The sequence below is a fragment of the Mustela nigripes genome, chromosome 6 (genome assembly GCF_022355385.1).
Source record: "Mustela nigripes isolate SB6536 chromosome 6, MUSNIG.SB6536, whole genome shotgun sequence".
Classification (NCBI taxonomy): domain Eukaryota; kingdom Metazoa; phylum Chordata; class Mammalia; order Carnivora; family Mustelidae; genus Mustela; species Mustela nigripes.
This window is the reverse complement of record NC_081562.1, coordinates 51,709,532-51,735,198: the sequence shown is the minus strand read 5'-3', so window position 1 is coordinate 51,735,198 and position 25,667 is coordinate 51,709,532. Positions and strand designations below refer to the sequence as shown.

The 25,667-nt window shown below is 42.8% G+C and overlaps 1 protein-coding gene and 1 pseudogene across 1 annotated transcript in view; both read right to left on the bottom strand.

The window, feature by feature from the left end:
• GNS (glucosamine (N-acetyl)-6-sulfatase) overlaps nt 1-25,667 on the bottom strand; it is a 58,373-nt gene that overhangs the window by 3,531 nt on the left and 29,175 nt on the right. Inside the window, exons 11-13 of the mRNA XM_059402546.1 lie at nt 5,612-5,719; nt 4,564-4,674; nt 1,997-2,157 (exon numbers count right to left, since the gene is read on the bottom strand). Coding sequence (XP_059258529.1) covers nt 1,997-2,157; nt 4,564-4,674; nt 5,612-5,719 — 380 coding nt within the window. The remainder of the gene's footprint in view (nt 1-1,996; nt 2,158-4,563; nt 4,675-5,611; nt 5,720-25,667) is intronic.
• LOC132020961 (U4 spliceosomal RNA) lies at nt 562-637 on the bottom strand (annotated as a pseudogene).

Sequence of the window (25,667 nt, the reverse complement as noted above, 5' to 3'; positions counted from 1 at the left end):
TGGTGGGAAAGAATAAGCTACTGCTAAGGAATTTAAAAGCAACCAGGTGGCTGAAATAGCTGAGGCTAACATGAGGAAAGCCGGCATCTACAGTCTCGGTTATAAGCTTCGTAGCAAGACAATTAAATTACAGTTTCAACAAACAAAGCTTGCCTGGGAGTCAGGAGGTCTTACTCTGTCAGCTCTAATGGTGACGCTTCAGCAAATTTAGCGGAGGGCTCAGCGTGGCTGCTTGGACGTTCTATCTCCAGTCCTAACACTTCAGGCCTGATGCTCAGCCTCCATTTGAGATTAATCAGAGGATGGATTTAAGTTCCAAGAGTCATCCAGAGACTGCTCTAGACATCTCATTATAGTTGATAAAACATTCTAAGCGAAGCAGCTGCTGGAAACCACAAAATCATCATGTGTCAACCAGAAGTCTTGTGTCTTGTACTTTAGAGAATGAATTTCCTACCTCAAGGAATGGGCCTGAGTGAGGCTCCATTTCACTCACCTGGAGAAAAGCTCCAAGCTGGGCAGTCAGAATGCTTGACTGATGACTGCGTTAACAGGGTTACCCATGTAAAAGTTTAATTAGCAATAATTGCGCCTCGGATAAATCTCACTGGCTACGATACTGCCACTGCGCAAAGCTACCCATATAAAAGAAGGCTCAAGTGATATAAAATTATGATAAAATTGTCTTTTTATATTGTTACCTAATTTTGTTTGCTGGCCTCCGTGTCTCTCTCTGGCTTTATATGCAGCATTTAGGAAAAGTGGGGTTTTTTGGGTTTTTTAAAGATTCTTTTTAGAGAACGGGAGCAGGGAGAAATGGAGGGGAGAGAATCTTAAGCAGATTCTTGTTAGCTGAGTTCAGAGCTAACAGACACTCTCTGTCCCAACGACTCAATGTTGTTGCTGTATGTAAATGAATGAATGCGGCTATTTTCAAAGGGTGGTGGCTGGACTGGGCCTATAGCAGGGCTCAATTCCATGAGCCTGAGATCATGACCTAAGCTGAAATGAAGAGTTGGATGCTGAAGAGAGCCACCCAGGTGCCCCTACATTTCTTTAATAAACCATCTATAATCCATTTTCTCTGCTCATCACATGTATTACTAAGTTGTATATTATATTACAATATACAACATACAACATACTGTTGTATATTACAATATACAACTTAGTAATGTATGCTTATATATTACTGAAGACCGCTCACACAAAGCTAAATAATTGAGTTACTACTTAAGTTACTATTTTCCATCAGCTCAGGACATCAATCAGAATAACTAAATCCTTTTCTAGTGAAAATTCAACTTTAGAGTTCATGGTCTTCAAGCGTAAAATGTCAAGTTTCTTGCTGTAGGCAGTTCAGATTCATGGTGTGCTAAGACTAAGACCCAGTGTCACCGGAGAGAAGTTATTTCAGAGTACTGAGTGGGAGGATGAGGGCTGGCTTAGTAGGTGATCAAAATCTTTTCTCCCTCCATATACAATGTGGTCTTATGCATTTCAACATTTCAGAGTCTATACCTTCTAACTCATTTTGTGTGTTTAGCATATTAAATTTACTGGCAAGCATTTTAAGTTTCTCCAGTTGAGGTTTCTGAGAAGTGAAATGAAGGCTTATCCTCTTGGAAGTGCTAGGGAACAGGGCAGCACTCAGTCGGCTTACTTTAATGAAACTCCACCTGTCACCAGTGTAATCAAGTTGGTACCATGACAAGGATCACACGAGGAAGGGGAGGGAGGAGAGTCCCATGTGGCAGCGAGCAGGGCTAGGCCTCCAGCTAAAGCAGCAACTGGCACCGGAGAGCAGAAGTTTGAAAGAGCTTATTTTCTCAGTACAGGAGGTGAATGCACGAAGATGTAGTATTCCTACTACAAAGGAGAATAATGAGAGAAACAGCTCAGAGCCAAAAGGTTCCCTCAGGCTGCCTCTGGCTTCAAGAATGGCATGATTGCTATAGATAACTTGTCAAAGCCATCGAAGACAGTGGAAACTTACCCAGGGTCAAACACTCCTGGAGTGCGACAGTTTGGTCCAGAACAGGACTGTAACATCATTAGCCGGTAGTTCATTTTTCCTAAAAGCTCTGGGTCTATACTTTTAGCAATGTTTGTGATTTGGTCTGGATCTGCAGTCAGGTTATACACTTCTACAAATACCTACAAGAATGAAAAGATGGGGGAAGGTTAAGAGCAAGCGTTATAGTTGAAGTACTCCCCGTGTGCGTGATTTCTAAACGGGAAGGGACGAGGTGGACAGTGCAGTCCCCAGGAGAACACCATCTGGTCTTCATGTCCTCAGAGCGCCCGAGGGTAAACGCAAGACCACAGAGCATGTTCTTGGGTTAAGAGACTTCAGGTTCAAGGCCCACATGCTGGAAACAGGCCTCCAGGACACCCTGTGCTTTTCGGCAGAGACAGGAGGACAGATTTACTATCTTTCATAATAAAAGCAGAGAAGAGAATGCAGGACCCTCAAACAGCAAGGTCTCAGAAAGTAGACTCAGTGCTAATATTGTTACAGAAGTGAGATTTGACATTTGAAGGTTTATTTTTGTGTTAGAATTGTTAAGACTCAAATGAGAATAAATACGAAAGTACTCTAGCCTGTGTTGTACAGATGCTATACTTTCGTGTCTTAAAAAGCAGTTTTGGGGGCGCCTGGGTGGCTCAGTTGGTTAAGTGACTGCCGTCGGCTCAGGTCATGATCCTGGAGTCCTGGGATCGAGTCCCACATCGGACTCCCTGCTTAGCAGGGAATCTGCTTCTCCTGCTGATCTCTCTCCTCTCGTGCTTGCTCGCTCTCTCTCTCAAATAAATAAATAAAATCATTTAAAAAAATAAATAAAGGGACGCCTGGGTGGCTCAGTTGGTTAAGCAGCTGCCTTCGGCTCAGGTCATGATCCCAGCGTCCTGGGATCGAGTCCCACATCGGGCTCCTTGCTCAGCAGGGAGCCTGCTTCTCCCTCTGCCTCTGCCTGCCATTCTGTCTGCCTGTGCTCGCTCTCTCTCCCTCTCTCTCTCTGATAAATAAATAAAATCTTTTAAATAAATAAATAAATAAATACATAAATAAATAAATACATAAATAAATAAATATAAAAAGCAGTTTTGGGGCGCCTGAGTGGCTCAGCTGGTTGAGCGACTGGCTCAGGTCCTGATCCTGGAGTTCCGGGATAGAGTTCCGCATCGGGCTACCTGCTTGGCAGGGGGTCTGCTTCTCCCTCTGACCTTCCCCCTTCTCATACTCTCTCTCTCTCAAATAAATAAATAAAATCTTTAAAAAACAAATAAAATAAAAAGCAGTTCTGGATGTCCAACACCAACTGGGAAAGGACACAATCCCATTATTTCTGACACTAGACAGATCTAATACCACTATTATCTCCTCTCCCCCCAGCTCTGTACTTTATTGTCCAAGGGACAGGCTAGGAAAATGACAGTTAAACATTACAGGGAAGGAGGAACAAGAACCGATTCTGAACGATGCTCTTCTGCCTGCTGTCCAAAGTGCTTCTGACCCACAAACGAGTGGTGAGCAAGTCCATTTCCAAGAAACACAGTGCGTGTCGGCTCCACAGGGCAAGATGCCAGCTGGGCACGTGCTTACGAACAGTGTGAAAGCACGAAGGACTGCAGGGCGGGAGGTCTCCGTCCATACTGGTCTCCGGGTGCTGAAAGCCACCTTCTCACAAGCATGGCGCCTCTGGTTTGGCTTTTGATTGCCCACTGCTCATCTATTTGAGCAGCTCTGGGCTAGGCTGTTGTGGGGACCAGAGTTTCTGAACAAGCTGGTTGTTAGCCTTCTGGCAAATGTCCCAACTCCTTTTACCTCCACAGAAGTTGAGGTGTCTTACTGTGGCCCCAAACTAGCAGGGAAGCAAACAGAGGAGGCATACAGCAATCTGAACAAGTGGACGGTGCCTTTAAATGTGTGAGTGGTGCTAGGGGTGCAGAAGAGCCCATTCAGAAAGGGCACAGTTAGAGAAATGCAGTATGGCTTTGTGGAATTCTGTTTTTTGTTTTTGTTTTATAAAATTAGAGAGAGACACAAAACAAACTGAGGGTTGCTGGGGGGAGGAGTGTTGGGAGAACGGGGGTGGGGTTATGGACATTGGGGAGGGTATGTGCTATGGTGAGTGCTGTGAAGTGTGTAAACCTGGCGATTCATAGACCTGTACCCCTGGGGATAAAAATATGTTCACAAAAAATTAAAAAAAAATTTAAAAAAGATTAGAGAGAGAGAGCAAGCACATGTGAGTTGGAGGAGGGCAGAGGAGGAGGGAGAGAAAGTTCCAAGCAGACTCTGTGCTGAGTGTGGGGCTCAGTCTCAGGACCCTGAGATCGCAACCTGGGCCAAACAAGAGTCAGACACTTAACTGACCGAGCCTCCCAGGCGCCCCTCTCTTTTCTGAACCGAAGGAAGCCTCAGTATTAAGTACAGATAAGAAACCTATCTTCCTTAGGAAACGGCCTTGGAATTGTTATTCTTCTGCTACCTCAACCAGCCAGCAGAGCATGGGCACTAGCACGCAAGGGGGTGGGGGAGACAGAGGGCCTTCTTACCTCCTGGTCATCGAACTCACAATACTGTAAATTCCACTGCGCCGACAGGGTCCTCACACAGGCGTAGGTGTTATTGTAAGCATCTTCACAGACACAGTCTGGGAAACATTGCTGTAGGGATATTCAGAAAGTTAGATCAGGAGAGTTCTATAGGAACAAATACCACCTGTCTACAGGGGCAATCAAGTTGGCTCAAGCCAGACCTACCACTGGATAGAAATTAGGGAACTTTCCACAGAGAAGTAAATCAAAGGTAGATGTGGGGCTTTGTTCTTTACTTGTGGCTCACTTGATTAAGGATGTTTGTGGTAGTTCTGCTTATAGACTCTTGCCACCACCGTGTGCTAATCTCATGACAAGAATGTGTTGCAGTGAGCAACTGGAAAGTGGATGGCATAGATGCTAAGGAGACGAAATGAATCTCCTAGGAGTCACGTCTAAGGTCTGTTAGGAACTGTCATCTTAACAGGTTGGAGAAAAAGGCTCAAGTGAGCTTTGTGGAATCAGCTGCAGGTAACTTAATGTTTTCATGTTGTCCTTACCGACTTCCTTGTACTTTGGTATTGGGCTTCTCTCTGGAGTTGACTTTCCTATTTTGCATCATCCAAAGTGAGGCCAACATTGCTCCCACCACCTTCATGACCAGCCTGACTGTCACCAAGCAAGACACTTATAATGGCAGTTACATATAACTGTGGTGACCCCGTATCTCTTCCAAGGGCTGCTGCTAACCTCCCCCATAAACAATGGTACCACCACTTGGGAAGGAGAGGAAAACAAGAAGGGGAATGAAAAAGAATATGGGTAGGTACATGTGCTGGTTAGGAAAAAGGAAGAATTCAAGGTGCACATTCTGACAATAGGTCAGAAACATCATTTTCAGGATTACTAAATTTGTCTGGTCTACTAATTTCTAGTCAAGTGACAAAGTCAAGTGAAAGAGGACCAAGACTCAGATTTAGGGTTTTAATACTTGACACATCTAAGCCAATGCCTTGCTGTGCTACTGGTAAGAAAACTGTCTAAGCCAACTCAAGCTATTACTCACCGATACTCCAGGACTCAGCAAAGGACAGGTTGGGTCAGTGACATTACGGCCTTCTCCTTGATATTCCACCAAGACATCTGATCGCCAAGTCAGACTGCTGGCACCTTTCTGGAAAGAAGAGCAAAAGTGGTTTCTGTGAGGCGTATAGACTGTGATTAGGATCACAGAGTTCTATTATGCTAAAGGGGAGTGGCGGGTCAAAACAAATTGGACTATTCATTCAGTAGCTGCAGAGAATGGGAAAACCTGATGCAGATGAAGGCTTCTATCATGTTTGGTATTTCAGAGCACTAACAGATGACAGAAAATGCTTCGAGCATTAATACCTCTGTGAAGCAGGATGGGAATGGAAACTATAAACTCTTAAGAATTCTTCTAGGGACACCTGGCTGGGGCAGTTGGCCAAATGTCCAACTCAGGTCTGATAGTGGGGTCATGGGATCAAGCCCTGTATTGGTTCGAGTTCAGTGTGGAGTCCACTTGGGTTCCTCTCCGTTGCTCTACCCGCCCCCCAACATGTGTTCCCTGTAAAATAAATAAAACATTAAAAAAATTCTTCTAAAAATTTCTTCTAAAAAATTCTTCTAAACCTTTCTGATGAAGAAATTTATAGCCAAATGCACACAAGGCTAAAAATTAAATATTAAAAACGGCTAGTGTGCTAAGGACTATAACGGGTTCTAAGTTCTTGGTTGGAATGAAGATACCATACATACTGGAACTCACTTATTCTTCACTGCGCATTAGTGGAGTGAAAGCAAAGAAGCAACAGCATATGAAACGGGAGGGTCTAAGACAGGAACACAAGTGGTGAAAGGAATAAGGCTAAAGTAGTGAAAGGAAGTTTTGGATCAAAATGACAGTATGAGCAGTTTCCCGAAATCCAGCTTTTAGACAAGGAATGGAGAGGAAGGGTAGTCATTAGAATAAAATCAAGGCTCTGCTTTAGAAAAATCATCCTAGTAGCAGAATCTAGAGATGGAGTCAAGAGATGCAGGACAGGGAGATCAGGTTAGAATGCGCTCCTAAAATAGTCTATAGGCTTACTAATCAGAGTCGAGTCTGGCTTGTGGTGTTAAAAAGGAGATAGCAGGCCCAAAATGGAGTCACTTGTACTAAACTCCACATCAACAAACCAAGACTTAACTCCTAAGCTAGTTGCAGTTGGAATCCTCCAGGAACATAACTTCACCAGTCAACTTGGAATTACCTGGTTAGCACTAATGAGGTACTCTGCCCCACAGACCTTCCTGTTCCCCTCGGGAGGGTGACCTTAGCTGAAACAATGCATTCTTTGTTAATAATTTCCATATCCACCCCCTTTCCACGTTAATAAATTTCCCTTTTCTACAGCTCTACAGAGGCTACTTACTACCTTCTATCGCAGATGAGCTGCTGCCTGATTCATGAATCACTGAATAGATTTTTAACAGATCAGATGGCAGTGCCAGGAGCTGAATCAAACCTCTTACAGCACTCTGGGACAATGAGAACCCTGGGAATGATACTTGCAAACCTTTTTTTTTTTTTTTTTAAAGTAGGCTCCATGCTGGGCATGGACTTGAGGCTTGAACTCACAACCCTAGATCAAGACCCAAGCTGAGGGGCACCTGGGTGGCTCAGTGGATTAAAGCCTCTGCCTTTGGTTCGGGTCATGATCCCAGGGTCCTGGAATCGAGCCCCGCATCGGGCTCTCTGCTCAACAGGGAGCCAACTCCCCCACTCCCTGCCTACTTGTGATCTTTGTCTGTCAAATAAATAAATAAAATCTTAAAAAAAAAAAAAGACCCAAGCTGAGATCAAGAATCAGATGCTCAACCAAGGTGCACCCCTTACCCCCTCACAAACGCATTTTTGAGTTCACGGTCCTTTCACCATTTCTGAGATTCCAAGTTGTGATCCTAGTCTAATTGGCTTTCCAGTCCAGGACTTAGTCACTTCCAGCTGGCAGAATATTCCATTCAGAACCCAGTTCCCCAGCCCTTGGTTCAATTTGCATTTCCCAGTTATTTGGAACCTCTTTCCAGTCCACAGTCCCTATTTGCTAGAATTTGCTGGTTTAGTCCATGCTGGGAATTGCTGGTGGTACACACAGCCTTCTCTTGGCCAGTCCCCAGTAAACCTTTCTTAGTTACTACTAGTATGTTAAGGCACATACTTTTTTTTTTTTAATTTGACAGAGATCACAAGTAGGCAGAGAGGCAGGCAGAGAGAGAGGAGGAAGCAGGCTTCCTGCCGAGCAGAGAAAGGCACATATTTATTTGTCATCTTTTGTGTACATAAAAGCTATTGCTGGGACGCCTGGGTGGCTGGCTCAGTGGGTTGAAGCCTCTGCCTTTGGCTCGGGTCATGGTCCCGGCGTCCTAGGATCGAGTCCCGCATTGGGCTCTCTGCTCTGCCGGGAGCCTGCTTCCTCCTCTCTCTGCCTACTTGTGATCTCTGTCAAGCAAATAAATAAAATCCTTTAAAAAAAAAAAAAAAAAAAAAAGCTATTGCTAATGAGGATTTTGGAAGCCAAAAAGCCACAAAAATTGGCTTGAGTATTGGACATGAGTATCTTACAGTGCCTGTCATCCCCAAGACAACTCTTATGATAGGAAACTGGTCATGGGATTGGTTGCACGGACATTTGGGCACCCACCAACTTCAAGAAAATTTCTGTGCAACAAAGGTACACTGTAAAACACCAACCCCCAACCCAGTGGCACATCCCTTTTAGATACTTAGATTGGCACTGAGAAATCCACAGTCTTAGCTAATTAAGTCTAGTGTATTGGCACACTTGTATACTTTGTATCTAAAAACTAAAGGAACTAAAGTTAGAAGTATCTATGAAAGTGGCGAAATCTTACTAAAAACAGTCCAGAGTTAAAATGGGCCTTAATGGGGACAAGTAGACCAGATCCCTGAGTTAGGAAACACACTTGACCCTGGCACACCTGGCATACAGCTCAGATAGCACCAGAACCTTCCCAAGTGACCTCTTGCTGTGCCACACACAGTGGGAGGCTTTGCCTGGCACTGCACAACCCCCCCCCCCCCAGCCATGAATGCACCTGCGACAGGGTGGGGGGAGCAGCTCTGCACATGAGCTTTCCTGCAACAGCTGCAGCTGGACTTCCGCAGCAAGCAGCACCGGAAGGCTGCCGTGCCCATAGCTACTGCAGCCGCCGCACCAGAGAACTGCCCTGCACGCCAGGGAGTCCACACCAACCACAACCCAGCGAGGACAGGAGGGTGTGCACACCCCACATGGACATCCCTGAGACACATGGCTTGGGTGACCTGGGGAGTTGGCACTACTGGGTCTCCTAGGATGCCTTTGGCATAAAGCCACTTCTTTAATACAGGAGATGTAATCAATCTACTTAGTACGTAGAAACAAATATATTTAAACTGAGAGGAAAAATGAGAATATGTTCCAAAGAAAAGAGCCAAGGCAGGGCGCCTGGGTGGCTCAGTGGGTTAAGGCCTCTGCCTTCAGCTCAGATCATGATCCCAGGGTCCTGGCTTGAGCCCTGCATTGGGCTCTCTGCTCCACAGGGAGCCTGCTTCCAACCCCCTCTCTCTCTCCTTACTTGTGATCTCTCTCTCCCTGTAAAATAAATAAAATCTTAAAAAAAAAAAAAAAAAAAAAAAAAAGCCAAGACAAAAACCTTAAAAAAAAAAAAAAACTAAACAAAACAAAAACTGGAAGAAACGCACATGCAGGCTAAGAGCAACATGCTATTAAACAACCAACGGGTCAACAAAGAAATAAGAGAAAAAAAATACCCCGAAACAAATGCAAATGGGAGCACAACAGTTCAAAATGTAGAAGACACAGCAAAAACAATTTTAAGGGAAGTTTAGGGGTGCTTAGGTGGTTCAGTCAGTTATGTGTCTGTCTTTGGCTCAGGTCATGGTCCCCGGGTCATGGGATGGAGCCCTGCATCAGGCTCCTTGTTCAGCAGGGAGTCTACCTCCCCAACCCACTGCTTGCTCTCTCAAATAAATAAAATCTTTAAAAAAGGAAAAAAGAGGGAAGTTTATAGTGATACAAGTCCACCTCAAGAATCTAGAAAAATCTCAACCTTACACCTTTATAAGGAAACTAAAAAACGAACAAAGCCCAAAGTTAGTAGACTAAAGGAAATAAAAAGATCAGAGCACAAATAAATGAAACTGAGACTAAAAAACAATAGAAAAGGTCAGCGAAACTAAAAGCTGGTTCTTTGGGGTACCTGATGGCTCAACTGGTTAAGCATCTGCCTTCCAGCTTGGGGTCCTGCGACTGAATCCCTGAGCTGGGCTCCCTGCTGAGCAGGGAGTCGGCTTCCCCTCTCCCTGTGCTTGCCGCTCTGCCCACTTGTTCTTGCTTGCTCTCTATCAAGTAAATAAAATCTTTAAAGAAAACCTGGTTCTTCGGAAAGATAAAATTGATAAATGTTTAGTCCGACTTACCAAGAAAAAAACAGGGACCAAATAAAATCAGAAGTGAAAGAGAAGTTACATGGAAAGGGACAACTTACAAGAAATGGGTAAATCCCTAGGAACATACAATTTTCCAAGACTGAATCAAGAAGCAGGAAATCTAAATAGACCTATTACCAGTAACAAAACTGAATCAGTAATCAAAAAACTCCCACCAAACAAAAGTGCAAGACCAGGTTTCACAGATGAATTCTAACAAAGAAGAATTAATATGTATCCCTCTTAAACTATTCCAAAAATCAAAGAGGAAGGAATGCTTCCAGATTTCTCATTCTAGAAGGCTGGCACTACCTGGATGCCAAAATCAGACAAAGATACCACACACACAAGTTGTAGGCCAATATCCTTAATCAACCCAGATGCAAAAATCCTCAACAAAATGTCAGTACACTGAACTAAGCAATACATTAAAAAAGATCATATGCCATGATCAAGTAAGATTTATTCCATGGATGCAAGGATACAAGTCAATCAATATATACCACATTAATAGAAAAATCAGGGGCACCTGGGTGGCTCAGTTGGTTAAGTGTCTGCTTCGGGCTCAGGTCATGATCTTGGTGTCCTAGGATCAAGTCCTGCATCGGGCTCCTTGCTCAGCAGGGAGTCTGGTCTCCCCTTCCCTCTGCCCCTCCCCGCCACTACTTATCCTCTCTCCCTAAATAAAATCTTAAAAAAAAAAAAAAAAATCAGATGGTCAGCTCAGCAGATGTGGAAAAAGCATTTGATGAGATTCAACATTCATTTATAATAAAAACTTAAAGTGGGTATTTAGGGAACATTCTTCAACATAATAAAGGCCACATATGACAAAATCACAGCTAACATCATAGTCAATGGTGATAAGCTGAAAGCTTTTCTCCTAAGACTAGGAACAAAACTAGGATGCCTACTTTTGTCACTTTATTCAACATAGGATTGGAAGTCCTAGTCACATCATACAAGCACAAGAAATAAAAGGTGTCCAAATTAGAAGAGAAGTAAAACACTATTTGTAGGCAACAAGAGAACTATATATAGAAAACTCTATAAAGATTCCACCAAGAAACTATTAGGATAAGAATTCAATAAAGTTGCCAGATACAAAATTAATATACATTAACTGGTTGTCTTTTAATATACTAATAATCTACCATGAGAAAGAGAGAGAAAGAAAGCAATTGCATGTACAGTTGAGCAAAAAGAGTGATTTAACCAAGCAGGCAAAAGAACTGTACTCTGAAAACCGTTAAGACAAGAATGAAAGAAATAAAAGATGACACAAATAAATGGAAAGATACACCACACTCAAGAAACCGGAATACTTAATATTGTTAAATGTCCATACTACTCAAAGGAATCCACTATTCAATGCAGTCCCTACTGACACAAAAACAGACACACAGGTCAATGGCACAGAATTGAGTCCAGAAACAAACCCATGCTTATATGGTCAATTAATATTTGACAAAGGAGGCAAGAACATACAATTGGGAAAAGATGGTCTTTTTTTTTTTTTTTTTAAAGATTTTATTTATTTGATAGACAGGGATCACAAGTAGGCAGAGAAGCAGGCAGAGAGAGGAGGAAGCAGGGTCCCCGCTGAGCAGAGAGCCCGACATGGGGCTCAATCCCAGGACCCTGGGATCATGACCTGAGTCGAAGGCAGAGGCTTTAACCCATTAGCCACCCAGGCACCCGAAGATGGGTCTTTTTTAAAGACTTACTTTAGAAAGAGAGCAGGGGAGGGACAGAGGGAGAGGGAAAGAGAAAATTCTCAAGCAGATGCCACACTGAGCTCAGAGCCTGATGTGGGGCCCAATCCCACAATCCTGAGACCACCACCTGAGCCAAAACCAAGAGTCAGACACTCAACCAACAATGCCATCCAGGTGCCCCAAGATAGTCTCTTTAATAAATGGTCTAGGAGAAGTAGATGGCTACATGCCAAAGAATCAAACTGGAGTAGGTTTTTTATACCATACACAAAAATAAGCTCAAAATTGATCAAAGACTTAAACCAGGAGCATAAAACTCTTACAAGAAAACAGGAATATATTTTTGGACCTGTCCCCTCAGGCAAGGGCAGCAAGGCAAAAATAAACAAGTGGGACCACGTGAAACTAAAAAGCTTTTGCAAAGTGAAGGAAGCAACAAAATGAAAAGGCAACCTACTAAATGAGAGATGTTTGCAAATGATATACTGATAAAGGGTTAATGTCCAAAACAGACCTCACACAACTCAGTATTTTAAAAAGTCCAATTAAAGGGATGCCTGGGTGGCTCAGTCATTAAGCGCTTGCCTTCGACTCAGGTCATGATCCCAGGGTCCTGGGATTGGGCCCCTCATCAGGCTCCCTGCTAGGCGGGAAGCCTGTTTCTCCCTCTCCCACTCTCCCTGCTGGTGTTCCCTCTCTCACTGTGTGTCTCTCAAAAAAAAAAAAAAAAAAAAAAAAAGCCCAATTAGAAAGTGGGTAAGGACCTAAGCAGACATTTCTGCAAAGATGACATATAGATGGCCAAGGCACATGAAAGATGCTCACATCACTCATCAGGAAATTCAAGTGAAAACCACAATGAGATCACCACACACTTACCAGAATGGCTAATGTTCAAAAGACAAGAAATAACAAGTGTTGGTAAGGATGTATAGAAAGCGGAATTTCCGTGCACTTTTGGTGGGAATGCAAAATGGTGCAGCCTCTATGCTGAACAGTATGGAGGTTCTCAAAAGTTAAAGACAGAACTACCCTACGATCCAGTAATCCCACTACAGGGTATTTATGTGAAGAAAATTAAAAGACCATTTAGAAAGATGTATGCGCCCCTATGTGCACTGCAGTATTTACAAACACCACGATATGAAAGCAACCTAAGTGTTCACTGATAAATGGATAAAGAACCTGTGGTGTATATATACAATGGACTACTATTCAGCCATCAAGAAGAATGAAATCTTGCCATTTGAGACAACATGGATGGACTTAGAGGATATTATCCTAAATGAAATAAATCAGTGAAGGACATATACCATGATTTCACTTACATGTAGAATCTAGAAAAACCAAAGGAACAAAACAGAAGCAGACTCAGATACAGAGAACAATCTGGTGGCTGTCAGAGGGGAGGATCATGAGGGGGTGGGCAAAATAGGGGAAGGCGATAAAAAGGTACAAACTACCAGTTATTAAATAAATAAGACACACAGATGCAATGTGCAACACAGGGAATACAGTTAATAATGCAGTAACTGGGGCGCCTGGGTGGCTCAGTGGGTTGGGCCGCTGCCTTCGGCTCAGGTCATGATCTCAGGGTCCTGGGATCGAGGCCCACATCGGGCTCTCTGCTCAGTAGGGAGCCTGCTTCCCTCTCTCTCTCTCTCTGCCTGCCTCTCCATCTACTTGTGATTTCTCTCTGTCAAATAAATAAATAAAATCTTTAAAAAAGAAAAAAAAAAATAATGCAGTAACTTTGTACGGTGATAGAGGGTAGCCAGATGAACTATGGTGATCACTTTGTATTGTATATAAATGTTGAACACTATGTTGTACACATGAAACTAATATAATATTGTACATCAACCATACTTCAATTAAAAAAAAAGAATCATATTTGAAAGTAAGGGTTCCTGAATTAAAATGGAAAGAATGGGATACCCATTTTAATTGGTATGCAGAGGTTTCCAAAAGACTTCAATATTCCAAAATAGCCTCACTAGAAGATTCACTTCAAAAAGACCAAGGAGAAATTGAAGACACAGAGGCACCTAAAGTAACAGACGATAGGACTGAATTGACTCCTCACTCCCCTCTGTCCTCCTTTATGTGAGTACTCATGTTTTACTAATTTTTAAAAGGGTTTTATTTATTTGACACAGAGAGAACACAAGAATGGGGAGCTAAACAGGGAGAAGCAGACTCCCTGGTGGGGCTTGATCCCAGGTCCCTGGATCATGACCTGAGCCGAAGGCAGACGCTTAACCGACTGAGCCACCCAGGTGCCCCATGTTTTATTCATTCTGTCAAAATTGCCTTGCCACTCTGAAGAGGCTATTAAACTGTTATCTTTAATAATAAAATCACCTGATGCTGCAAGTGATCCTTCTCAGATTTCTTTCACTCCTTGGTTAAAGACCAAACTAAGGGCCATAGCTAAAGAATTTCCTAAACCTACGGAAGAGCCTTGAGTTTTCTGAAGAGTTTAGAATCCTTATGAGTGCCTATGACCCCAGGCTGCCAGATCTTTACCAGCTTGTACACATGTTGGTAGAACCTCGTGAAGGCCAAAAATGGATTTGGGAAGCAGAATGGCATAATTCCAAGGATGAGAGTCAAGATCTTCAATTACCAACATAGTCCTCTTACAGACCATGAAAATCTAGAAATAAATCAAGTGATATTTTAAAAAGCAATACTGATTCTTCCCTGCCTGCACAGATTGCTCTATTATCCAAACATGGAAATAAAAGATGAATCTGTGGCAGAATCTCAAGGCTGTTTGGAAGTGTTCTTCCTATGGCACTCCAGATTCCATACGACCTGTTCAAGCTGCCCTATTTGCAAATGGATTATTTCCTGAGATTAGTGGGTTAATAAAAAGGCAGAACTTAGGATGAGAGGCCACTGGCTTGACTGAACTTGTGACCACAGCCAAACACTCTGAGAGGATTTGAACCAAAATCATAAACAAAGGTCCGCCACACTAATGGCCTTACTGGGTCTCCCACATCATACCCTCCTTGAAGTCCGTCATCAAATGGCTGGCCCAGGGTTCATTTTCTCATTTGTAATCAACTGGGGCACCTCAGGGAAACTGTCCTCAAAGGTCCTACACAAATTCCTCGATGCCCCCAAGGAAGAGCTCCCATATGGGCCATCTCCAAAACTAACAGGTTTCCAAGGCACCTTCCAGTAAAACTGCTATCAGTAGTACCCTAAACATCCAAGGGGAAAGTAAAATTATCAAGAATTTTGCTAAATTCTAGTAGATACCAGAACTACACTTTCTACTTTAAACTGCACTCTGGGGCACCTGGGTGGCTTAGTTGGTTAAGCATGCCCCACTCTTAATTTTGGCTCAGGTTATGATCTCCGGGTCATGGGACTGAGCACCCCCATCAAACTGTGCTCAGCACAAAGTCTGCTTCAGATTCTCTCTCTCTCCCTCTGCCCCTCCCCTTGCTTGCATGCATGCTCTGCAATACATACCATCTTTAACCCACTCTCACAGGACAACAGATCCCTCCGAATGGAAAGAAGGTTTATATACCAGGGGTATCTAGTAAAGCTCTGACAGAATTTCTAGCTCGACCAATACAAATGACTACGGGGCATTTTACTAAAGCCGCCTTTTTTACTCTGCGTTACAGCCCCAATTTATTAGGTAGAGATCTCCTTTCTAAATTAAAATAGCTAATATATTTTGCTTCTAATGTCACTTCACCTTAGAATTTCCTGACCAACCTGAACTTACATTTTGTTTTAAAGATTTTATTTATTTGACACACACAGAGAGAAAGAAATCACAAGTAGGCAGAGAAGCAGGTGGAGAGAGAAGGGAAACAGGTTTCCCGCCCTGCCTAACAGAGAGCCCAACACGGGGCTCGATCCCAGGACCCCAAAATCATGACTTGAGCCGAAGTTAAGATGCTTAGCCAACTGAGCCACCCAGGCACCCCTGATCTTATACTCTTTATGATTGGTCTTTGATAGAGATGAGAGAAAATTCCAACAGAAATTCCCTAATTTAACTGAGATGCCTGAAAAATTTGTGGGCCACTTCCGATTCGGACATCGGGGGAACAGCAAGTACAGAGCCTACAGAAATTCCGACAGACAGAACTAAACCTACGTCTGTATTGCTCTAATATCTATTAAGGCATGAGGCCATATAAGGCCTTACACCTTGCCCAGAGGTTAATCATTTCCTGTTCCAGCCCTCCAACATGCAGAATTTGCCAGTTTGGAAACATAATTGGATGGGAAAGCAACTTGTCCAGGATCCTGAGAGCTATTAACAAGTTATTCTCCATTGTTCCGAACGCAGGCACCCTTTTGTCACAAGTTCTACCAAATTCAAATGGTTTTCTGTTGTAGACTTGTTCAGCATTTTCCAGCATCTCTGTGGACTTCAACAGCCAATATTAATTTCTTTTACTTGGAACAATCAATAATATATCTGGACAGTCCGGCCTCAAGGATTCATCAAGGTCCCTTATCATCCCCATGTACTCCACCAAGATTTCATTATCCTCCAGTTCCCTAGGAAATCCATCCTGTGATATGCAGACCAGCTCTTTCTATGCTCAGTTACCAAAGAGGTGTCCACAAAAGATTTGATTTACTTGTTGCAGTAGTTCACTGAAAAGGGACATAAAGTCTCTGAGGGAAAAAAATCACAATTATTTCTAGACACTGTTGATTACCCAGGTCATAATTAAGCACTAAAGGAATTCAGTTATTTCGAAAAAGGATTAAGTTGAGCACAGCTTTGTGGATTTCTTAACCTAGCTGGCTGTTATATACAATGGGTTTCTAATTTTTCTATTGGTTCCCCACTCTATGAATTTACTAAAATTTCAGTACCTGAACCCCTTGCATGGGAAGATAAACACAAGCAGTCCTTTTTAAGACAAAAATAAGCACTAGAAGATTCACGTGCCCTAGAGTTACCAAACCCAACCCTTTCACCTCATCTGTGCACGAAAGAGATAACCAAGTCACTGCCTGTTACAGCATACAACTTTGGTTCCGCTGCTACAGCCTATTCCAGCCACTATAAGGCCGCAGGTTTAGGAGAAGCCTCCGTGAATTTAACTTTAGGAAAAGACATTTTTCTGTAAACTCCGAACACAGCTTAAAATCTCAATTCAGAATTGACCCAACACTTCTGCAAGGAGACAAACCTCCTGGGAGCTCTTTCGGCTCCTGCTGCCTCATTTGCATCTAAATGTCTGACCGGTCAGGTCTGCAATCTTGGGAAAATGAGATTTGTTCCCAGAGGCCTCAAACCTCCTCCTCCTGGCCCCTCTGAACAACTGCAGCGGTAGGGGTTACTACCCATATGTTCTTGAATTCATGCCTTCCAGATAGGCTGAAGCCCTTCCCTGCTGCAAGGCTGATGGCCTTTCAGTAGCAAAGAGACAGAAAACATGTTTTCCACTTGTGGTATACCTTCTATAATTTCCAGTGATTGAGGCACCCACCTCCCGTGGCTTAATGAAAGCCTTGCAAACCTCTTGAAATGATCACTGAGCCAATCACCCTTGATCCTATCAGACAAGGTTGAGAGAACTAATAGGATCCTCAAATTCTAAACTTGCTGAAACGGCTGTACTCCTTTGACCTAAGTTGTTAATTAATGTTGCCTCTGGCTTTGCTGACTATTCACAGCAGCCCTCTCAGGGAAACAAACACTCCACATGAGATAGTCACTGGTAGAGCAAGGCCTATTGGTATACAGCTTTCTGCTGGTCCCTTGTTGTTTCAACTTGGTCTGACTAGCTACTCTAAGTCTTTTAATGTTTTATGCTAAAGCCTATCATCAATAGGTTAGTGAAGCTTTCCTGGTTTCCAATTCAAAGGATCCTGCTAGTCATGGTCTAGAGCCTGGTGATTGAGTATTCTGGAAACATCGTAAGAAAGTAGCCTTCAAACCTATTGAAAAGACCTTACCAAGTGGCTCCTGACTACTGATTCTGCTGCCAAACTAGAAGGCAATGAGCCCTGGGTAAATACCTTACAGCTGAAGAAGGCTCCCCCTGACATCTGGTCCTGTCCAGCATCAGAAATCTCCAAATCAAAGTGATGAGGCCAAGAAGCAGGTGACTTCTACATAGACTGCTTCCCCCTGGATCAAGACTTCATACTTTAACTAACATGAAAACTTTTTTCCTTCTTCTTTCCTTCACTCTGGTCTTGGCCTGGAAAGGTAACACCCTCTATCTATTATCTCCCAGCCAGTACTAAGGAAGGTAACCTTTCAGACTGCTGGATTTGTCATCAAAATTCTGATCTATCCAAAAGGCTAGAGATCCCCTGGTCTTCCCTGTGACCAATTTCTCTTCTCTTCCCAATCACTACAATGTTACTACCCCCTCCTCCTTAAAAAACCTTGTATACCAAGCTCAACTCTTAGGGCTAGAACATCCTGTGCCTTTTACCTTTCTCCATTTATAACTGCTAGGTGCCTAATCAGACCCAAGTATCTAAGTAAATCTTGGTACACCTGCACCCCCAAGCTCTCATGATTGTGTAAGTCAGACCTGTTCCTTTTCACTCAAAAGATCTCACCAGCAGCACACATCTTCACAAGTCATTTAGAATGACCCTATTTCAAGTTAGGAGATTTTCTTCCCATCTGTGCTGAAAACCTAACTGACCCCTGGCTTGAACAGGTAAATGCAGCAAACTCTGTGAATGAATTCATTAGTATGACCACTTTAATGGAGATGATCTGCACCCTGACAGAGTTTGTCTTTGTCTGTGGTTACCACTCCCCTTGGGCCTATGAATACCTAGCTAGCTGGCAATGGCTGGGCAATGCCTTAGGTTAGCTGTGCCCCTAACTTTCCACCATGAACAATGATACCTCAACTGGTTGACTCTTGGATTTCTATATCAAGTCACAAAGAAATTATTAGGAGACACTCATGACTCAGGAATAACCTCCTTTTGCAGGGGCATACTTCTCTGATTCTCAGGAAATGCAAATTAGAGTATGATTAGAAACCTTAACTCAAAAATACTGCAGAAGCCACTGCTAAGACAAGAACTTTCCAACAAAGATCCTTAGATTCTCTCGTCTAAGTTGTTCTTGTTAACAGAATGGCCCCCGAATATATTTTGGCTGAGCATGGAGGTGTCTGAGCTATGGCCAACATCAACCACTGCTGCTGCTGGAGTAACACTTCGGGGGAACTGAAACTCAGCTGTGTAAGATCACTGAACAACCCTCTTGGCTCAAAAAGGTGACTCCTTCCGTGGGGTCTTTCTGTGACTGATTTTGATTGGTCTAGGTCTTGGGGACTACAAACACAGGGATTATCCTGTTCACAATAATAATAAACTTCCTGCTTTTAAGTGTGTGTTCACAGCCACTAACCGTCAAGCAAATGACCTCCCCCCAAGACAGGAATGTCAGAAAAGGAGTGACAGACTTAAAAGATTTTGAACCTGAAGTCATGGCTTGTGAATATCACAGAAATTAAGCAAAAGACGTCACAATCTATGAATACCAAAAAAAGGATGGACAAAAGCTGCCTCCCATCAGCTTAACTTTAATCAGTCAATTTGGATTATCTGGTTAGTATTAGTGAGGTAATCTGCCCATTGGGCCCTTCCATTCCACTTAGGAGGGTGATCTTGCTTGAAACAATGCATTCTTTGCTAATAATTTTTTTCTGTCCCCTTTCTGCCTTTAAGATTTTTCTTTAATTTGAGAGAGAAAGTGAGAGAGAACATAGAGGGGAGAAGGCAAGAGGGAGAAGCAGACTCCCCGTGGAGCTGGGAGCCTGACGCAGGACTGGATCCTGGGACTCTGGGATCATAACCTGAGCCGAAGGCAGTCGCTTTACCAACTGAGCCACCCAGGTGCCCCCCTTCCTGCCTTTAAAACCTTTCATTTTTGGGTTTGGTAGAGCTCTCTTCTATTACCAGATGAGATGCTGCCCAAATAATCACTGAATGAAGCCAATTTGATCTTTTACTTTACTCAGTTGGAAAATTTTAAAGATTTTATTTATTTATTTGACAAACAGAAATCACAAGTAGGCAGAGCAGCAGGCAGAGGGCGGGGGGGGGGGGGCAGGGGAGTAGGGGCCCTGATGTGAGGCTCAATCCCAAGACCCTGAGATCAGGACCTGAGCCGAAGGCAGAGGCTTACCCACTGAACCACACAGGTACCCCCTCAGTTGGGTTTTTCACAGTAGTCTACCAGCAATACTTGGGAGCTTGTTAGAAATGCAGTCTCGGGCTCTACCCTTACCCTTAATGAGCCAGGAGCTGCATTTTAATAAGATCCACCAGTGATTCATATGCACAGTAAAATGTGAGAAGCACCTCTGAAACAGTGGTGCTCGAGCTGCTCCCCCAGCAGCATTACCATCATGGGAGTACTTATTGCAAAGGGTGGGGAACCTTCTAGCTTGAAATAGGGTCGTTCTAAACCCCTCATGGATGCTAGCTAGTCTGAGAACTCTGCACTAAGGACGTAAGTGGACCCACATAACCGGATGCACACAGTTGGAATGAGGGACAGCTTGTGTAAGGCCTTGGAACGCCATAGCCGCCTGCAAAGGGGGATGCGGAGACAGGACGGATTTCCTAACCAACTAATCTATAATGAATGAATCCTGAACAATCCCTTGCAGGTCAAGGGCTCAGAAATCTAAGTCACAGGAGTATCCACTCTGCCAGCTCTGAGCCACGGAAGCAGGGATTCAGGGGAACAGTTTATCTGATCAGTGGTCCCAAGCTTTGCTACATAATAAAATCACTAGGGGAGCTTTAAAAATCCTGAGGGCCAGGTTATATTCTGGGTCAATCAATATGGTCAGGAAGGCTCATTAAACAGTCAAAAGCCAGACAGTAAATATTTAGGGTCTGTGGTTATGCAGTCTCTGCCACAACTACTCAACTTTGCTTTTGTGCCAGGAAAGTAGGCCTGACAATATATACATGAAAGAGTATGACTGTATTCGAATAGAACACTGTTTACAGAAAAGCAGGTGGGCTAAATTTGGTCCACAGCGGTTTGCCAGCCTCTGGTCTCTAGCAGCACTATCCAGAACTTTCTGACAGAAATGTTCTGTATGTGTGCTATCCAATACAATGGCTCTGGGGGCACCTGGGTGGCTCAGGCAGTTCAGCGTCTGCCTTTGGCTGACCCCAGAATCTCGGAATCAAGCCCCTCATCAGGCTCCCAGCTCATCGAGGTGTCTCCTCTCCCTCTCCCCTTCACCTCACTTGGGTGCGCTTCTCTCAATAAAATAAAATAAAAATACAACAGCATCTGAGCACTGGATAGGTCGCTAGTGACACGGAGGAACTAACTTTCCCATTTTATTCCAGTTTACATAACTAGCTGCACGTGGCTAGCAGCTTGTCAGTCAAGGCAGAGCTAGAGCTATAACTCTCTGCAAGCACAACACACCAGTAATTTCACTCGAGTATCTTCCAAAACAAAACAGGAAGAAGGAAAAGAGCCGAGTCCTGATGGCACTTCCACAACCATGCAAAGAAATTAAGTATCACTGACCCTTGAACAACACAGAGGTTAAGGGCACTGACACCCTAACTGGATGAAAATTCAAGGTGAACTTTTGACTCTCCAAAAGCTTAATTACTGCCAGCCTCCCGCTGACTGAAAGCCTTACTGACAACATGGCTGACTAACACACGTTTTGCGTTAAGTAGTATATACCATATCCCTACAAAGTAAGCTAGAGAAAAGAAAATACCAAAAAAAATCATGAGGGAGAGAAAATATATTTACAGCACTGTATTTCTCACACTGTAAGTTTGTTATCTGTTTACAAGATGATCTGTTGTTCCTACATTAATAACACCTTACATGATACGCACACTGAACACCTTATACATATTACTAATACTAGACATCAAAAATAAAAAAGCATGAAAAAGTAATTCATGTTTGTTTACAGGTATAATGAATCACACACCGGTAACAAAGCAGCAGCACTATGATTGCTTTATGGTGACGTAGGGTAGCTGACACAGCTATGGTAGCCTAGCTCAATGAATGCGTCGTCGTAAAATTTCTAGGGCAAAAAACCCACAAAAACTATAGCAGACTGATATGTCATATAAATAACACAGCACTGGGGACACTGTTACATTAAAAAAAACTTACTGGTGATGACAGGCTGATACTCCTGTTTCTCCAGTTATGAGGGAGGGAGCCATAGGGCATGGTAACGTAATTTTTTTTTTTTTGTAACATAATTCTTTAAAAGCAAAAAACAGTAAACAAACTACATTATTAATTTTATACTAAATACCACTCACCGTATGCCTATGTAAGGACAGACTATCCGCTTCCATACAAGTCTCATACACAGTGCTCTAAATGGTGAATACTTAGGTGATGCAGCTGCTGCTACAGTTCTTGCTGTACAGTTACTAGATTTTTGCACAAAGACACAAACCTACACAATGTAAATTTATTAACTGTACGGCGTGGTGGCCGTTCACTCTTCAGTGGACCATCATAAATGTCTTATCTTGGTCATCTTCTTGTTGAATAGGCTGAGGAGGAGGTGGAGGAGGGGCTGGTCTTGCTGCTTCAGTGATTTCAGAGGTGGAAGGGGAGGCAGGCACACTCAGTGTAACTTTACAAAATACACAATTTTTGTCTTTTCATTTCCCTAAAAATGTTTCCATATGGTACCAATCCTTCTTCCACTGTGTGATTTTAGCTTCATTGCTTGTATCATAGAAGGGTCCATGTCATCAAAGTCAAAAGCAGTCTTGAATAATCAAAATGCTTCTGCCAGACTGTCTGATGTCAACTCTCCAAGATCTTGAAACCCTTCAACACCCCTCCCAACTTTCTGCCACATCTATAATCTCTTTCACAATTTCCTCTATTGTAAATCTTGTGAAGTTAGGCACATCTGGACAGAGTTTTCTCCAGGAGGAATTTACTATTTTGGCCATGAAGGCTTTTTCTGTAACAATTTCTTCAGTGGTATAATCTTTCCAGACTTTCATGATATTCTCTCGGGGTTCTCCTCCATAGTTGATCCTTTCCAGAGAGTAACTGTGTGTAATAAACCTTAAGGATCTTTATGACCCCTCATCTAGCAAATAAATTGGGGACACTGTGTTTGGGGGCAAGGAGACCACTTTGATGCCTTCAGTGTTTAACTCCTGGGGTTCTGGGTGGCCATCCTCTTTGTCCAGTATCAAAAGAACTTTAAACGCAGTCCCTTATTGGCAAGGTACTTTCTCCTGACTTATGGAACAAAACATTGATGGAACCAATCCAGAAAAATGGTCCTCACTGTCCAGGTCTTCTTATGCAACCAAAAGACTGGCTCAGGAGTCCTCATCCAACTGCTTTTGCACAAAATAGTAGGACTTAGATACAGCTTCCTGCCTTAAATCGTGGTGTTTTCTTCTCTTTCTTACTAATAAATGTCTTTTATGGCATTTTTCTCCATAACAGAGAATTTCTATCTGGACTAAAAACCTGTTCAAATAGATATTCTCAACGATGAAGATCTTATTTATTTGAGAGAGAGAACACGAGCAGGGGGTGTGGGAGTGTGGGTGGGGAAGGGCAGAGGGGAAAGGGAGAAACAGGCTCCCTGCTGAGCAGGGAACCTGATGTGGGCTTGATCCCAGGAACCTGAGATCATGACCTGAGTTGAAGGCAGGCGCTTAACCCACTGAGCCACCCAGGTGCCCCTCAATGATTTTCTTAATGGCATCTGGGAACTGGTCTGTCGCCTCTTGGTCAACAGAAGCTACTTCTTCTGTTACACTGACATTTTTTAAGCTAAATCTTTCTAAAATTACCAAACCATCCTTTGTTGGCATTAAATTCTCCAGCTTTATATTCTTTATCTTCCTTTTGTTTTCAGTTGTCATATAATGACTTTGCTTTTACTTAATCATTATTAGTTCTATAGGTGTACCTTTCTTTTTTTTTTTTTTTTTAAGATTTATTTATTTGACAGACAGAAATCACAAGGGGGCAGAGAGGCAGGCAGAGAGGAGGAAGCAGGCTCCCCATTGAGCAGAGAGCCCGATGCGGGGCTCGATCCCAGGACCCTGGGATCATGACCCAAGCCGAAGGCAGAGGCTTTAACCCACTGAGCCACCCAGGCGCCCCTAGGTGTACCTTTCTTAGAGCAATCCTGCACCTACACAAAGCTACATTTTCAATACAAGATAAAGTATTTTGCAAAAAGGATTTTTTTCATGCCTGTTGGCATACCTGCCATGACGGCTTCATGAATTTCCTTTTTTCTTTTTTTTTCCCCACGGTGGCCTTTATGCTGGATAAATTTGTCTTGAAATGGTGGGCAACCAAAGCTGCAGACCTCAATCTACGGTACATATCAAGCAATTCCTTTTCCTTATAATGTCGTAACTTTTCTCAGCTTCTCAGGAGCATTTCTAGCATCCCTAGTGGCACTTTGCATGGGTCCCATGGTGTTATTCAAGGCTTATGGTATTGCATGAAACATAGTGAAAAATACATGAGAACTGGATGAGATAACTTTTTACGACAATACAAATTTACTGGAGAGAAGCTGTTCATGCACAGATGATTAGCATCACATGGCATTTTAAGCAGATACTCGCAACACTTAAGCTCACCTCCAGCAACTGGAGGTGGCTAGGAAGTGATACAGTAATAGAGTATGGACCACAGTCGACGATTTTATGCAGTTATAATTTAATACTACATCATTGTATTTCTCTCAACTAAATGGTGCCATGTATATTCTGAGTAACTTTTGATGAACTTCAACTTTTTAGAACAGATTTGTATACATTTTATGATCATAAGTAATAAAATAGTATCTATGTATATTTTATGCATTCATGACATACCTAGTTTTTCTTATTTTCTTCAATACTTATAGTCTACATGGTTCATCTGCTAGTTTTTAAAAATTGTTGCAAATCTCCAAAAAATTTTCCAATGTTCATAAAAAAAAAAAATCTGTGTGTAAGTGGACCCACACAATTCACACCCATGTTGTTAAAGGATCAACTGTGTATGCTGCAAATAATTTCACCCCCATGGTGAAATGGTATAAAATTTGTGCAAGAACATTAAAAGATATAAAATTTCCTCTTACTGGATCTATAGATTCAATGCAATTCCAACCAAAAATCCAACGTGAATTTTCAGTTAATCTTCAAAGCTGTTCTAAAGTTTACATAAAGAGTGGTAGCTATGGTCCCCACAAGGGCAGAGAGGTCTGCCTTTACAAAGATTTAATTACACAGCTTTATAACAAAAACAAAATAATACTGTTACAAGGATAGAGAGATCTGTGGAACAAAAGAGACAACTGAGTATATATAGAGAAAAAAATGAAATTGGATCCCTGACTCATACCATACCAGAAAATCAAATCTACGTATATCAAGGACTTTTATGTAAGAGGCAGAAGTACAAAACTATTCTAAGAAAACCCAGGAGAACTGTTTTTTGATCCAAGGTTCCAAGCAATTTTATAAGCAAGACACAAAGAATACTAACCATAAAAGAGACGATTTATACATTTAACTCCTGTGTTCTCAAATCATAATGTAGAGGAAAGACAAGTCACAAAGAGGAAGAACATGACGGGCAAAAAGGTATTTCACAAGGGAAGCGACACAAAAGGCATGAAAAACTGATTCACTCATCAAAAACTCAATTAAGGGACGCCTGGGTGGCTCAGTTGGTTAAGCAGCTGCCTTCAGCTCAGGTCATGATCCCAGCATCATGGGATCAAGTCCCACATCTGGCTCCTTGCTCCGCAGGGAGCCTGCTTCTCCCTCTGACTCTGCCTGTGCTCGCTCGCGCTCGCTCTCTCTCTCTCTCTGACAAATAAATAAATAAATAAAAATCTTTAAAA